At 36.6% G+C, this 16337-nt stretch overlaps 3 protein-coding genes across 3 annotated transcripts; 2 read left to right on the plus strand and 1 right to left on the minus strand.

Annotated features, from left to right (window-relative positions):
• The first annotated feature begins 2232 nt into the window (after positions 1-2232).
• LOC110898291 (lipid phosphate phosphatase gamma) lies at positions 2233-5167 on the plus strand. The gene is made up of 2 exons (XM_022145052.2): positions 2233-3049; positions 4955-5167. Exon 1 carries the CDS (start codon positions 2364-2366, stop codon positions 3030-3032), a length of 669 nt encoding a protein of 222 aa, XP_022000744.1. The 5' UTR covers positions 2233-2363; the 3' UTR covers positions 3033-3049; positions 4955-5167.
• Positions 5168-10364: 5197 nt separating this feature from the next.
• On the plus strand, positions 10365-13032 carry LOC110898292 (cell number regulator 8). Its single transcript, XM_022145053.2, has 3 exons — positions 10365-10761; positions 10934-11136; positions 12610-13032. The coding sequence occupies exons 1-3, from the start codon at positions 10470-10472 to the stop codon at positions 12838-12840; spliced, it is 726 nt and encodes a 241-aa protein (XP_022000745.1). The 5' UTR covers positions 10365-10469; the 3' UTR covers positions 12841-13032.
• A 773-nt stretch (positions 13033-13805) lies between these two features.
• Positions 13806-15903, minus strand: LOC110898293 (DNA-binding protein S1FA). The gene is made up of 2 exons (XM_022145054.2): positions 15769-15903; positions 13806-14241 (listed from the first exon to the last, which is right to left on the minus strand). Exons 1-2 carry the CDS (start codon positions 15781-15783, stop codon positions 14023-14025), a joined length of 234 nt encoding a protein of 77 aa, XP_022000746.1. The 5' UTR covers positions 15784-15903; the 3' UTR covers positions 13806-14022.
• Between the last annotated feature and the right edge of the window lie 434 nt (positions 15904-16337).

Raw genomic sequence — 16337 nt, forward strand, 5'->3', positions numbered from 1 at the left:
TGCTTTGGCACCGGGTTTTACCCTCAAATACTGGTACCGTACCAGTACCGACCGGTACCGAACCGTACTGTGCCAGGTATATTCGGTACTGTTACCCACTTTTGGGGATAACGGTATTTTCGATACCGGTTGGTACCGAGCTCATCAAATCCTATAGCAACGTAGCAACGCAAGTAATTGCACCGTTTATATTACTTTTCATACACAACCCAATGAATAGTAACATCATCAAGGGGATGAGCAAATGGTATCGGGTACCAGTACTGGTATCAAATTTACCAAACCGGGTATATTTTCGGTACCGAATGGTATCGACTTTTGACATTTTCGGTATCGATTCGGTACCAGTATTCACCGGTTTTACCCTCAAATACCGGTACTGTACCAGTACTGACTTGTACCGAACCCTACCGTACCAGGTATATTCGGTACCGGTACCCACTTTTGGGGATTTTCGGTGACGGTATTTTTGGTAACGGTATTTTCGGTACCGGTTGGTACCGAGCTCATCAAATCATGTACCAACGTAGCAAGTATTGCACCGTTTAGTTTACTTTTCATACACATTATAAATAAACTGTATTTCGTTTGAATGAGGTTTTATATACACAACTTATTATTATTTTTTTTTGTCTTTTTCTATAATGAATGAATTGTAGCATGTAAAATTAACTTGGATGTTTAGATTATTGATGAGCAAATCATATCAAATCCTGTAATCAAACCGGTATCGTATTGGTACCAAATTTACTATACCAATCATTTTCGGTACCAATTTGGTACCCACCTTTTGGCGTTTTCAGAATCGTTACTTTCTGTTCGACACCGGTCTAGCACCATACTTGTATTTACTGATTTTTACCTTCAAATACCATACTGTATGGTATCGAACATTTTCGGTGCCGGTACCTAATTTCGATGATTTTCCAGATCGGTACTTTCGGTGCCGTTACCGGTATCGAGCTCATCTATATTTTAACGTGTTAGAACCGTAATAACTAAACTGAAAACAACCGAATTTCCAACGTGTAGGACGTGTGAGTCCTATTATTATATATTAAATTATTTAAATCGCCTTTTTAGGACGAAGTGACTATCGGTACCACGTCATTTTTATTTATGTTTTGATGTATTTGCTTACCGTTACCGACACGCATTTTGCAGACATTAGGTCTCTGCCGCAACGCGCGGATGAAAAATCTACTAGTTAAAAATCAATAAATAAAGTTTCTAAACTCCCTCAGTCCTGTCTTTCCTTTAAAATACTTGTTTCTATCTAGTTTAAACTTTAAAACACTAAAAAAACAAATCTCATCTTAGAAAAACATACCTTTATGTAATCATAGAAGATTCTTTAAGCATCGTTCAACAATCTATTAGATTTAGCATTATGGCTTTTTTCATCTTTAGGGTAGGATAAGGTTTAAGGAGACCACTAGATTTTGGGATTGATTCTTATAAAAGGGGTTTTTCGAAATTTATTGGGCTTTCCTTCTGAATTGGTGTATACGCATCATAGCATAGTGGAGATGGATATGATCGGCAATTTTACTAATGACACGATGATACACCAGTGATCCGTCGATAATCCAAATTTTTCGATAAAAAAAGGAATATATTGGATTTTAATAATCCCAACTATTCGCCGTTGGCCGGCAACAGTCCCAACTTAAAAAATAACCACTGGCAGTCCCAACTATTGACATATTGGCCACCAATGGATCCTAACTAACAGAACTCTAACGCCATTAATCTCCGATCGCCGGAAAACCGCTTTTGTCCAGAAAAAGATTTCTAAAGGTCCGATCTAAGGTTACAAAGAGGTTTGGGAGGAAAATGTTGAGTTTTCCGGCCAAAAATTTGAGTTTTTGGCGAAAAAAGAAGTTTTCCGGCGAAAAAGGAGTTTTCCGGAGACTTTAATAATTGATGCTTTTACTAGAAAGAAAAAAGGTTCCCAAAGGTTCATAATAAGGTTACAAAGAGGTTCGGGACGAAAATGTTGAGTTTCCTGGCCAAAAATGAGTTTTTCGGCCAAAAAACGCTTTTCCGGAGACTAACGGCGTTAGGGTTCTGTTAGTTAGGGTCCATTGGAGGCTGTTAAAAGTTATGACTGACAGTGGTTATCTTTAAAGTTGAGACTTTTGGCGGCCAAGGGCGAGTTGAGTTTATTAAAATCCGATATTTCAAAAAAAAAAAAAAAAAAAACAAAAAAAAAATTACAAAAGTAGATCAACGTTAACAACACAACATGCCTTGATTTATGGTGAAGAAAATTCGCCACAAAACCCTCATACACAGATCTTGATCGCATCAACAATCAACCCCTTTCCTACCCAATTCCACCATCTTCTTCACCTCAATCAATGTCAAACCAACTGAGAGCCGTAACCCTAACCCACGTTCGCTACCACAAAGGCGACCAATTCGGCCACTTTCTCGCATGGATCTCACTAGTCCCAGTGTTCATCAGCCTCGGTGGTTTCGTCTCCCACTTCCTCTTCCGCCGTGAGCTCCAAGGTATGTTCTTCGCTTTAGGCCTAACCATTTCCCAATTCATCAACGAAGTTATCAAAACTTCCGTACAACAAGCCCGGCCCGAAACCTGCATCTTGCTTGAGAGTTGCGATTCACACGGGTGGCCCTCAAGTCACTCGCAGTACATGTTCTTTTTCGCTACTTATTTCACTTTACTCACTTACAAAAAGATGGGGGTTTTGTTTAGAAAACAGATGCTTCTTGTGGCTTTTGTTGTGTGGCCCTTGGCGGTGTTGACGATGTATTCTCGGGTTTATTTGGGGTATCATACGGTTGCTCAGGTGTTTGCGGGTGCGGGTCTTGGGGTTTTTCTTGGTGGGGTGTGGTTTTGGGTGGTTAATAATTTGTTACGGGGGTTGTTTCCGGTGATCGAAGAGAGTTTCTTTGGTAGATTGTTTTATGTTAAGGATACGTCGCATATACCGAATTTGTTGAAGTTTGAGTATGATAATGCGAGAGCTGCGCGAAGGCATTCGTCGTATAAGCGGTCGGAGTGATTGGAGGATTGAATTTGGTAAGTGATTGATTTTATCTTTGGTTGTTTATGCTACATTAGTTTTGTGTAATTGTCTTTATGCATCATCATCATACTCAGTAAATCCCATCAATAGCAAAGTTAAGGTAGGGTCCGAGGAGGAGGAGGAGGATAAGATGTAGACAGCCTTACCTCTGCCTAGAGGTGTACAAAAAAACTGGTTTTAGAATCGAAACCGGAAAAAAAACCGAAACTGGTTTTTTTTTTAACCGGTTTTTTTTATAACCGGTTTTTTTTTAACCGGTTTTTTTTAACCGCCGGTTTTTATACCGGTTACTATTCTTGATTTCAAAAACCGGTTATTAACCGAACCGGTTATTAAAAAACCGGTTAAAACCGGAAAAAAACCGGTTTTTTTGGGAAAAACCGGTCCCAACCGGTTATACCGGTTATTGTTTTGGACCTCAAAAACCGGTTATTAACCGAACCGGTTATTAAAAAAACCGGTTTTTATTTTGGGTGAAAAAAACCGGTTTTTTTTTTAACCGGTTTTTTAAAAACCGATTAACCGATTTGTACACCTCTACCTCTGCCCCACACCAATAGCAAAGCTAAGGTAGGATCTGAGGAGTGTAATTGTCTTTATACATATTATCTCTAAAGTTGAACAAGAATCTATCATCAATTTAACAACATTAAATGTTTAAAATAGTTGAAATAGAATCGGCAAATGTCGTCTATGGGATGAATATGCCATTAGGGGTTTGCATATTCAGATAAACTCTCATTGTTCCTACAATACCTCTTGATGTTCTATGATCAAATCTTCCAAAAACACCCTCAAACACGCATAAATTTTTTTAGCAGTATGCGGCTACCACTTATTGTAGGTTGGCTCTGTATCTATGCATACCTAAGATGAACAAACACCACGATTGGTCATCTAACACCCTAGGCAAATCCCATATCGGTTGTAGATAGGAGAGATGTTAGGTTCATAAGAGTGACGCGCCTCGCATATCATCAACGTGTCTTGGCACGTTTTCCGTGGATGAGAGGAGAACTTCACAGTTAAGCGTGTTCGGGTAATGAGTAATTTGATGATGGGTGACCTCGTGGGAAGTCTACACCCTCGCAACCAAAAACTAACACGTGAGCTCTTCGTAGGCAAAACAGACAATATTGGTTGGTATGAGAGGTCAGGTATTACAGGCATAGATTGTCATGTAATCGGTTAGGCCTAAAATTCCCTCATTAACCCATAATTTATATTCGCGAACTGATTAATGTTAGACTCCAATCTCTGATAAAATCTTTTTTTATTTGATTTTTTAGAGTATATAGACGATAATTGTTTGATTTATTACTTAGCACCCTTTATCTCCATATTCTGCACCCTTTTTATTTACCGTTGTAATTTTGTCACCAGTTATATAACATGTACTTAAGGTGATTTTTGCAAGAAAATGTAGTAGTTATCGAAGTTACATATTTTATAGAAGATGTCATAATATAATAAGTTAGCATACTATAGTATAGTGATTAATAAATAATTACTATAAGAGTTAAATGTCATTTTAATCCCTGTGGTTTGAGCCATTTTGCTAGTTTAGTTCAAAGGTTTTATTTTTCGCTTGTGGGTCCAAAAAGGTTTCACCGTTGCCATTTTAGTCCACTGGGTTAACTTCATCCATTTTTTCTGTTAACAAGAAGGGCAATTTGGTCATTTTATATGTAATTTTGTTAACTAGAAGGGAAATTCGGCCATATAAAATGACCGAATTGCCCTTCTCGTTAACAGAAAAAATGGATGAAGTTAACTCAGTGGACTAAAATTGCAACGATGAAACCTTTGGACTAAACTGGCAAAATGGGCCAAACCACAGGGACTAAAATGACATTTAACTCTAACTATAATTTGTTTTCTTGTTCCTCTGCCTGCAGGTAGTCATGTTGCAGTTTGCTGTTGATCTGCAAGAATTGAATTCCTATATATTTCGTCTTACAATTGATAAAAACTTATATGTATTGTTTGATGCCATTAACACCAGGTGATCATAGTATGGCTTAATAGGAACTTATTGTTATCTTTTACATATAAACTTTCAGGCAAGTGCAAAATATAATAGAACAATTATACCCCATATATTTTGCTACTGTCTTGTGTGTTTTTTATTATAGGAGTATAGACCTTTTGTTTTTTATATCTTGTTTTATGCATCCACTACAAAAAAAAAAAAAAAAAAAAAAAAAAAAAAAAAAAAAAAAAAAAAAAAAACACACTATTTTGGACATTGTGGTTAAATGGAGATTCCTCAATTGGCTTATCAATTTATAGCTATAAGAAAAATCATAGAATAATGTAGTTTAAAGAAGAAAAAAATTGCATTTATTTTAAAATCACAGTTAAAACAAATAACTAGCTGCACTTCCTTGCTACAGTACTTGAAATTGTAATATTAACCGGTTAACTCAGATACCCTATAAACCTACTTCTAAATCTATGCATATGGACTGGAACCCTCAACCAGTTGGTGAGAACACCTTTTTACACACCTTGATATTGCTAGGCGACAAGCCCTTTACCGTTGTTTCGCCTCCCACATGGCGTCACATATTATAACACCTCGGTGTCTATGCTTTTTTAAGGGGGAAATGGACTGTATCACCCTAAACTATGCAAAATTGGCCAATACCACACCCAACTTTCAAATTGGCTCCCACCACTCTCTACTCGACATTTAGGTGGCAGTGTCACCCCTTCGTTAAATAATCACTAACCCAGTTAGGTTTTTAGTCCTACGTGGCAAATGAGTTGTGACATGGCGTGCCTACGTGGACTCACCCCTTACAACCCATTTATACTTGATAAAAACCCCCAAATCAGTTGCATTTTAACCAGGGTTTTGAGGCTCTTCATCATCAAATCCACCACCATCAGCCATAACCGGGACCGAAACGGCTACCGGTTCATTCCAAATCTTATAACCCAGATCAAAAATAACTTGATCATGAGGACTTTTAAACATACTCTTTACCACCACTAGTTTTAGCTAAAACATTCCTATATTTCTTCTTCAACCTCCATAGCTTCTCAACTAACTGATTCTTATTAAACTCTAACTGCAATTTACCTCTAATCTGGTCATAAAACGCCGTCATATCATGATGATGTGATGAATTTGCCCCTCGCTGTGTCATATACTCCAAAAACCCTTGTAACAGCTCAATTTCATCCTCATCGGTCCATAACCGTTGAAATAACCGTTTGGAATCATCTAACAGTTTTTTCGGTTCAACAATTGCATCTGACCGTACAATTGAGGCGGTTGTGGTGGTTGCGGTAGTAGGAGTGGCGGCGAGTTACGGTTGGAAGACTGCGGGCGACGTCGATTGTGACCTCGTCGGTGGTGGAGTCGTCGGAAACGGCGTCTTCGTCTTCTACGTCATCGTCGTCGATTGAAACGACGTCGTTTTCTTCGTCGATGTTTTGTTGTTGTCGTAGGCGGTGGTGGTGTGCTCTTCGTCGTCGGAAGCCATGGTGATCGGTTGGTTGTTAGCTAGGGTTTGGTGATGAACAGAGGGTGTGTGGGTGTTGGTGTGGAGTGTGGAAATGCAACTGACTTAGGGTTTTTATCAAGTGTTGTAAGGGGTGAGTCCAGTAAGCACGCCAGGTCACAACTCATTTGCCACGTAGGATTAAAAACCTAACTGAGTTAGTGATTATTTAACGAAGGGGTGACACTGCCACCTAAATGTCGAGTAGAGGGTGGTGGGAGCCAATTTGAAAGTTGGGCGTGGTATTGGCCAATTTTACATAGTTTAGGGTTTAGGGTGATACAGTCCATTTCCCTTTTTTAAGTGCCAAGAGAGTTTATTTCAAGTTATATCAATACTTTGTCTTTATGTCATGCTTGTCAACTTTACAAGTATCTTCATTTACCTTTTTCTTGCTCTACTACTAAAACATTTCATTTGTCTGAATTAGTGCAATATGGATTTATGTACATCTCTTGTTATGGGCATAAATGATTTTTAATATTATTGTTTGTTCTTTGATTGAAGCTCTCGAAATGGTTGCTCACATGTTACATCTCCTCCTCATTATCTAAAGTGGCTCCCAAAAACAAGTTAAAAATGATGTATTTTTTTAAATCTTTTCTACATATCCACATGCACGCTCACACGCGCGCACACATATATGGGATGGGGTTTTTAAAAGATCTTGCAATAAAAACTAAGAACATTTTGTTCTTTATAAATGTTTCATCAAAGTCTTCTTCATAAAAGTGAGATTAAAGTTTATCAATCATTTGCTTCCTTATAAAAAAAATTAAACATAATTAGGACAGGTGAGTGTCCTCCCAAATTGCAACATTGTTGCTCAGATTTAGGTGGCTGAACAACCTTTACAAAGAAATACACCTCAGCAGTCAAAAAGCTCTCTAGATTTCAATGGTTTCAAATGCTGAACCACCATCACCATCACCATCCAACACCACCGTTATCTGCCGTCCCTATACATTTCAATCTCTCATAGTCATACTCTCTAGATGGAGCTAAAGAATTACTTCACAACCGTCTTCGTTATCTTCATCTTACTTGCGGCGCCCACTCTATCCAGAGGTTTTTTGGTTTCTTGAAACTTCAATTCTCTTCCTCCCCTACACACTATCTAAAACTCAATTTTTTACATCTAAATACCACCTATCGCTCCACAAATTTTCTTATCTTATATATATATATATATATATATATATATATTTTTTTTTTTTTTGTAATGGGGGTTGCGGGTGGTGTGTATTTGTATGGCTATTTGTTGATGTCACGTATGATGAATAGATATTCTTTGGCGTTTGAATTCCTTCCTCTTCTCCTAGTTTCTCTCATTCTCTAGTTTTACCGTATCATATTTGAACCCACGCCACTTTTGTAGAGGTGCAAGCACCAGACCATTAGACTACTAGGTCATCGGTTCTGTCTGTCTCCATTGAAGAGCGTTGTTTATAGGCCAGTTTTGGCCAAGCCATTCATCCTTAAGAACGCAAAGAACAAATTGTGCCGGTCTATCTTCATAGTTATATTAAATATAGATAAAGATAGAAATACTTAAAAATAAATAAAAAGGTAGTGATGATTTGGCAATGTTTTTAGGTGTTTTTGAAGAACATTTTTTTTCTCTGATGTGACAGCTAACTATGCATATTTTGGTTTCTTTGTTGTGGATACTCTTATGATAGAGTGCTTTGATTGATTTGACGGTGGAATTGGATGTGTGTAGGTCCGTTGAAACTGAAAACTATAAAATCGAATACAGAGATTTATGAGATTGATTACAAAGGACCCGAGTCTCATTTTAACAGGACTCCGCCAAACAGATCCAACCATCCCAAGGCGCATGCTGAATCCAAAAGACCATCAACTGAAAATACCAGAAAGAAGGTAAGATTTATTAAGCATTTTCTTTCTTACTTTATAATTTCATCTTCTTCAATGGATGGTTGTTGATGATTAGGTTCATGGATGAAAAAATTTCAACAATGGTGACTTCAAAAGAGACTAAAAGGGTGTAATAATGCATTTTATTGATTGTGGAATGTGGATTACAAGTTTGTGTATGAACTAATTTTGTCATTCTTGAGTATGTAGTCATGAGTACAACTATAATATTTGAGTGAAAATATGGTTTATTTTTTTATTTTATTTTTTTTTCCTTCGTACTTAAATTGATATTTTTAGTATTTCATTCCAATCACCAGGGTTTATCAAAATATTGTTACCAATGAATATTGTTAAAATACTTAAGTTCATATAACCTTTACTTGCTTGTGGGTGTTAACATATCTAAGACTGAATTTATATGTTGACATGGCACACGTACGTTTTTCTTTGTATAAGGTTTCTAATATCAAATAATTATTAATAAACTAATGTTTTAATGTGTTGCAAATAACCTACCGAATATTGAAATAACAAATTTTGAGGTGTTACACCTAGATGTGCCGAAAGACCTAAATCGGAAGATCTTAGATAGAAAGGAGATGAATATCCAGATATATAAATAATTATAGAAATTTAAGCGTATTTGTGACGCTAGACGCGTATCACATAAGGTGATGCTACAAGAAAACCAAAATGAATCTAGTACTATTAAAAACATAATAAACAATATTTTGAAGTTGTTAGACACTTGAAATTATAAAAAAATTAAATAAGTGTTAGATATGTAGTTGCGTATATGATATTTCAAGTTAGTTGTTAAGATAAGTGTAGAATCGAGTTTCATAAATCCAAAAGGAATAAGTTGTAAGTTTAACCTCATAAAGTAATAAACGGATCTCAAATAAAGATGAAACACCATTCTTAATGCCAAGACTCTTTTTGTTAGCGATGTGACAATATCCTGTCATAATATTTGCTAATAAGTATTGCAATTTGTGACAGAGGTAAGCAAAATCTTAATACGTTACCTTATTTATTACGTGTAAGTATATTTTTTTTTGAACGGTTAACGGTTCACTCCCCTTAAGAAATTCGCCCGCACTGCGGGTTCGAATCCCAGGCCCCCCCTAAGGTCCAGCCGCACTGGAATTACCCAATATTGGTACCAGAGTGGACTCGAACCTGCACCCCTCCAGAAGAAACCCCAAGGGGGAAAACTCCTGACCTCCTCCCAACCACTTGGGCTGGGGATCATTGGCACGTGTAAGTATATGTATACCTAAAGTTGTAATTGACACCACAATCAACCGTAGGTGTTTTCACAAAAGTTAACGTTATAGATCTCAAACTATAGTCTCTAAAAGTGTCATTTTGTCACTCACAGGTTGAGTTATTATACACATAGTCTTCTAAATCTAAAAAAAGTACAAAGACATAATGAATGCAAAATATAACACAATTCTAAGAAAAAAAGACGCAATGAATCCTAAAAAAAAACACAGTAACGAAATAAACACAATAATCTGAAACAAAAATTCTAAAATCTACAAGCTAAATATTTAAAAGTAAGAACCTAAAATCTAAGATTGTAAAGCATCACTTAAAGGTTAAACGTAAATCATGAATAATGTAACTGAATACAAACAAAATTTTGTGATTGCTTTATTATTATAACTTTATTCTGTAATAAAAAAAAATCATATTGTATGAAATCATTTCGGTTCAGACTAGGGATGAGCATATAGAATTTGGTATCAGTATCAAATTTTCCGTATCAATTTTTTACGGTACCAGTTCAGTACAGTCTGGTATTTTTACCTTCAAATACCAGTACCGTACCGAACATTTTCAATACCGGTACCAAACTCGTCTTAAGTTTAGCCTAGGTAACAAGTTGCTAAAAGAATATACATCACCATTATTATTGGGGGGTTTGTTTAAGTGCTCATTCATTCAATCCAAAATCCAAAAACATTCACCTGCGTCATCTCCCCATCTGCAACACCCACAAAAAATCATGTCAAATTCCGAAGAATCAAGCCCTCTTTTATCAAACCAACCTCAACCCACCACCACCGATGAAACCACCAACAAATCCCCCACCAAAACCCCACCCACACCCGACACGAAGACCAAGCAATCTCCTCCACCAATTGCACCAGTTTACGGCTGGACCGCCGACGGCTTGCCGTTGACTCACGCCGGAGCTAATGTCATTGGGGAGCCGTTGCCTAGGGCTCAATGGGATTCAGGATTATTCGCTTGTCTCGGTCATAATGATGACTTCTGTAGCAGCGATCTTGAAGTTTGTGAGTTTTTATTTCTTTTTATTATCTCACTTTTTTCAAATTAATCGATTAATTATCTGGATCTAGGTTAATTTGGTAATTAGGGTTTTGGTATAGATCTGAATAGTTGATTGTGGTTATTTTGATTGATTTTGTTAATTGGATTTTGATGATGATTTATTGAATTGGGCAGGTCTTCTTGGGAGTGTGGCTCCTTGTGTGGTTTACGGAAGTAATGTCGAAAGGCTCGGATCGGCTCCTGGGACTTTTGCGAATCATTGTTTGCCTTATACTGGTTTGTATCTGATTGGGAATTCGTTGTTCGGGTGGAACTGTATGGCGCCTTGGTTCTCGTATCCTACTCGTACGGCGATTCGCAGGAAGTTTAATCTTCAGGCATGTGTCTTTTGGGCTCTTGTTTTTACTGTTTTGTGAAGTTAGCTCGTGATTAGGGCTGCAAACGAACTGAACGAACATGAACAAGTCCTTGTTTGTGTTCGTGTGTTAAGAAATATATGTGTTCATTAACACTTACCAAACGAGATTTTATGTTCGTGTTCGTTTGTGTTTGTTTGATAATTTTAAGCAACGAACGTTGATGAACACAAACTAAAGTTCATGAACGCAGATGAAAACAAACGAACACAAACAAGCGTTCATGAACAGAATATATAATACACTGAAACTTGTTAAATATTTTATTTGTCGTAATATAAAAACTAAAAACACAAATGAACTATCGAATACAAACGAACATGTTCACGAACATAAATGAATGAACGCAGCCTCTGTTCATTTCATTTTTTTAATAAACAAACGAACTTCCCGCTGAACGGTTCACGAACTATTCGTTGAACGTTTGATTCGTTTGCAGCCCTACTCATGATTCATACATTAAATGGAAAATGTCACTAGATAATAACCAAGTTAGCTGATTGGGTCTAATTTTTTTTACCGATCAACTTAATTCTATATTTTGTGATTTTTTTTTTTTTGTAAAAAAGTTGACGTGTTCTATATTTTGCGATTTTTTTTTGTAAAAAATTGACCTGCTAGTATATTACCGCTTACTTATGCTGGTGGTGGTGTGCCAATCGTGTAAAACAGCTGACGTTTTGTCCCAGTTGTATAGAATTGATGAAGTGGCGTATTGTTGGCTATTTTACGCGATGGGCATTTACGTCATCAGTTTTACACAATTGGGACCTTGGTTTGAGAAAGCGTGAGGCGCTCCAAGGCTTTTGGGTCGTTAAAAGATGAGGCGCAAGGTGCAAAGCGTTGTCTAATGTACAACTAAATAAGCTTAATTTACAACTAGAGCTGCGTTTGGCTCACATGTTTACATATCAACCTTTTTATCAAGTAAACCTTTCGTAATTTCTTCATCCGTTTGAATTTTTATACAAATAAACTTTTTCATCACGTAAACCTTTCATAGTTTCTTCATCCCTAATATATAGAGTAAATTACAAAAATCGTCCTTTATGTATGTCACTTATTGCAAACTGTGTTCTTTGGTCAGATTTAACCACAAAAATTAACCGAGTTAGGGCTAAAGGACATAACTTGCAAGGGTTTGCAAACATCGAGTACGTTTTCTGTAATTATTGAAGACAAAAGACACAGTTTGCAATAAGTGACATACATAAAGGACGATTTTTGTAATTTACTCTAATATATATAATCCTCCTACAAAATTACAAATCCTAGTTTTGACCCATAGTTTACATGAGGTGCTGCCTCAAGCACCTGATGCGTTTTCTTGAGCAAATCAAATAGTTTTAGAAGTGTTATCTAATCATTGTTCTTTTAAATCATTGTTACAAATATTTCATAATCGATTGAATATATGTGGTTGACTGTTTATAGGGTAACTGGGAGGGAATGAGCAAATCATGTGGTGGATGCTGCGACATGGAGGAAGAACAACTGGAGCAGGCTGAGTTGGCGTGTGATTTTGCAACTCATGTTTGCTGCCACCCGTGCGCTCTTTGCCAAGAAGGTCGTGAGATTCGCCGTAGGGTTCCTCATCCTGGGTTTGGGGCCCAGGCGATGGCGGTAATGATCGCTCCTGGCGGTCAAACCATGGGCCGCCATTGAAAGTATCTTGAACTTGACACGGAAGGAAAGTGAAGATCTGTTATAATATTTTGTGAAACTCATACTTTATGATAATATGTGAGTAAATAAGTATGGACCGCGATATTGCCACTTGTGTGCTTGTGCTATGTTGTGGAAATGTTCTTATTTTTTGTGTGTGATAAATTCGTTCTGATCTAGTGATCTTTAGCCGTTATATTTACAAGGACTAAACTCATCGCAACATATAGACATAGTCTTACGCAACATAGAAACATTTTTGACTAGATCATGGAACACGCAAACATATAAACAATGTTACATATGTTTGCCTCTATGGATAGAGGTAAGTTTTGCCTACATCTCACTTTCTTCAGACCCGACAAATAGCTTTACTATTGTGGGTATGATTGTTGTCATCATTTACATACATTCAAAATTAGCGGTTTTCCTGAAAAAAGGGCTGGCCGTTTTTTCAAGATGGCTTTACCCAAACTGCGAATTCATCTCCCTGACTCTGAACTTTCTTGAATCGTCTCTAAAGTCCTCGTGGCGACTAGTTTTCCTCTTACCTATTATAACTTTTACTCTACCTTTTAATTATTATTGTCGGTCTCAAGACCTGATAAAGAATAACGATTATAACAATGGCATTCAAAGAAGGCACCGGATTTTCATTTTGCTTCAGGCCTTTGGATTGGTAAAGGCTGAACCACTTCTGGAGTCTGGATCATCGTCACCTAACACCGAAGTAAATTGCAAATCAAAAGCTTCGATTGGGTTCAAAAATTCCTCTTCACGATTAAGACATGCATTAAGTTCTGAAATAGTAATTGGAGCGGTTGTAGAAGCCATTACCGATTTCTATGTAATGTATTGTGTAAACTTGCAGACGCTAACAAGACTCATTTAACTTCATAAAATATACCATCAAAAAATCGATATATCCTTGTTTTTTCGCTAGGTTACTTTTGTTAAGCAAGCCGTTTAGATCCCAATCAGGTAACGCCCCATGGTATATCTTTATTCAGTTTAGTAAACCAGAGCCAGAGGTCCAAACGGACCAAAACTAACAAAACTAAAGCACTCACCAGTAAATAAACAGTAACAAAACTAACACCAGCGCAAGCATCTCACAACAAGACAAATAGGTACCGAAACACTAACACAAACTTAACCTCCACTTTTTTAACCATGTCTGGTCTATTCTCCAGGTACCGCAACGCCTTGCTTCAGTTTCTCCCTCTTCAACTTCTTCTTGGAAACTGGCTTCTTTTTTCTCGGTGGAAGCGTTTTCTGTGCGTACATGTACAATGCATAGTTGCCAACAAGGAATGTTATCAGCAGCCCGCCCACAACCAGCAAGACAATCAATCCCGGGTTGAATCCTGTTGCTTCAACATTCTTGTTCACAAATTGTTGCTGATGTCGCATGAGTTTACAAATGAATTAGAGTTCCGTGAAAATGATTAGTTCACAAGACATAACATAGTTTTCAGATGTTTGATCATTAGTGGAAAGATTTTTTTATGTTATGAGTCAAATTATATGCTAAATGAAAAAAAAATGGACCGCATAGAGAGGATACGGGCATATAGGGGTGTAAATGAGCCAACCTGCTCGTGAGCTAATCAAGATCGACTTGTAAAATGCTCGAACCAAGCTAAGCTTAAACGAGCTCGAGCCAGCTCGCGAGCCTAAACGACCTTATATTTATATAATTTTTAATCTATTAATATAATAACTATTATTAGATACAAAATTATGATAAAAATAATTAATACTACATATCATACTATATATGTAAAGATTATAATTATAAATATATGTGTAAATAATTACAAAAATATATTAATATAATAATTAAATTAAATAATTAATAAACAAGGTTGAAAAACTACCCACGAGCCGAGCTCAAGCGTTGGAAACAGAGTACAAAACGAGCCAAGCTCGAGCTTGATCCCTTTTAAGTTAAAACGAGCCGAGCCGAGCCGAGCTCAATCCTCAACAACCTCGGACGCAGTTCGGCTCGGCTTTACACCCCTACAAGCAGCAACCAGATATATATATAACATAACCACCAAAATGCTTCAAGAGAAGTTCTTAGTTTAAGATAATTCTTTGATACTAACACATTCCAAACGAAAACAGACACCTATCCACCACCATAGAACTATAGGAGAGTTCAATTGAATACATAGTTGTCAATAGCAAGCGTAGCGATCGCTATAGCGCGCTACGTAGCATACAGGTCTAGGCTCGCTATTAGGATTGTAGCGATAGATAGCGATAATAGCAACAATTTTTTTTTCTTTTAATATAAATAGCAATTAAATATAGCTATAAAATAGCTGGATTTTACGTTTTTGTTAAAAAAAACATGTAAAATAGCATATATACCAGGGTATTTTAATATAATATACATATAAAATTTTTAATTTTTTTTTCTAGCGTATCACTATTTATAAAAAAATTTGTCGCTATTCACCATTAACAACTATGATTGAATATAAACAATTTCAGCCAGGATGCATAAAAAAAAAACTTTACATTACAAACAAAAATTAAAATGTTTCTAAGTACAATGTGGTACATGTACATTGAACCTTTTCAATTTCTTGCAGACACATATTACAAAACCAAATTTCCCCTTTCAACATTTAAAAAAAAAACCCTCAAAATTCACCTCCTTTTGAACAAACTATTGCAGCAGCTAGAGTTCTCAATTGTAAACAAGTTTCAGAACACGATCACAGTTGAACATATGAATTACATCAATCACGCAACACGGTAAAAAGAATGTAGTTATCAATTGAAACAGACTAACAAACCCTAAATTGAGGTACGAGAAACCTAGAGATCAAATGGAACATAGATACATACATACATAGATACACAGATCTTGGTAAAAGATATAGAATAATTAGGATATCTGTAAGAGAAACTAACCGATTCCGAATCCATGAGAGAAACTTTGAGATGGCTCTTTGAAAACGCGTCTCGGAGACTCCTAGATGAACTATTATATGCTTTGTGTGAGTTTACTTTTTCACCCTTGGATTTTATGTAATTCTCACTTACACCCAAATCTTTTTTATATTAATTAAAAAGTAAAGTTTCAGTTCCTGGAGTTTACACTCATTCTCAGATTCAGTCATTTTTTCAAAAATCAACACTCCAGTCCCTAACGTATTTAATTGTTCACAATCAAAACCATGGCACTAACAGCCGTTATTTGACCGTTTATTTATTTAACGGTGTGAAGGGCAATATGTTCATTTCACCCAAAGTTGACACCTTTCACACCTTTTTGATCCCCCATCTTCCTTTAGAAGCTACAATAAACTCCCTTTCTCTCTCAAAGACTTCCCGACGCCCACCACAACTCCGCTCACTCCACCTTCTCCGGCAATCCAGGTCCGATCATCACCAACATGCGACAATTCGCTATAATTCTGTTCACTTTCCATGTTGTTGGTATGGCATTGTGTTAATTTTACTCCAAATCATTGAATTTT

Source organism: Helianthus annuus, chromosome 13, assembly GCF_002127325.2.
Source record: "Helianthus annuus cultivar XRQ/B chromosome 13, HanXRQr2.0-SUNRISE, whole genome shotgun sequence".
In the NCBI taxonomy this organism is placed as follows: Eukaryota; Viridiplantae; Streptophyta; class Magnoliopsida; order Asterales; family Asteraceae; genus Helianthus; species Helianthus annuus.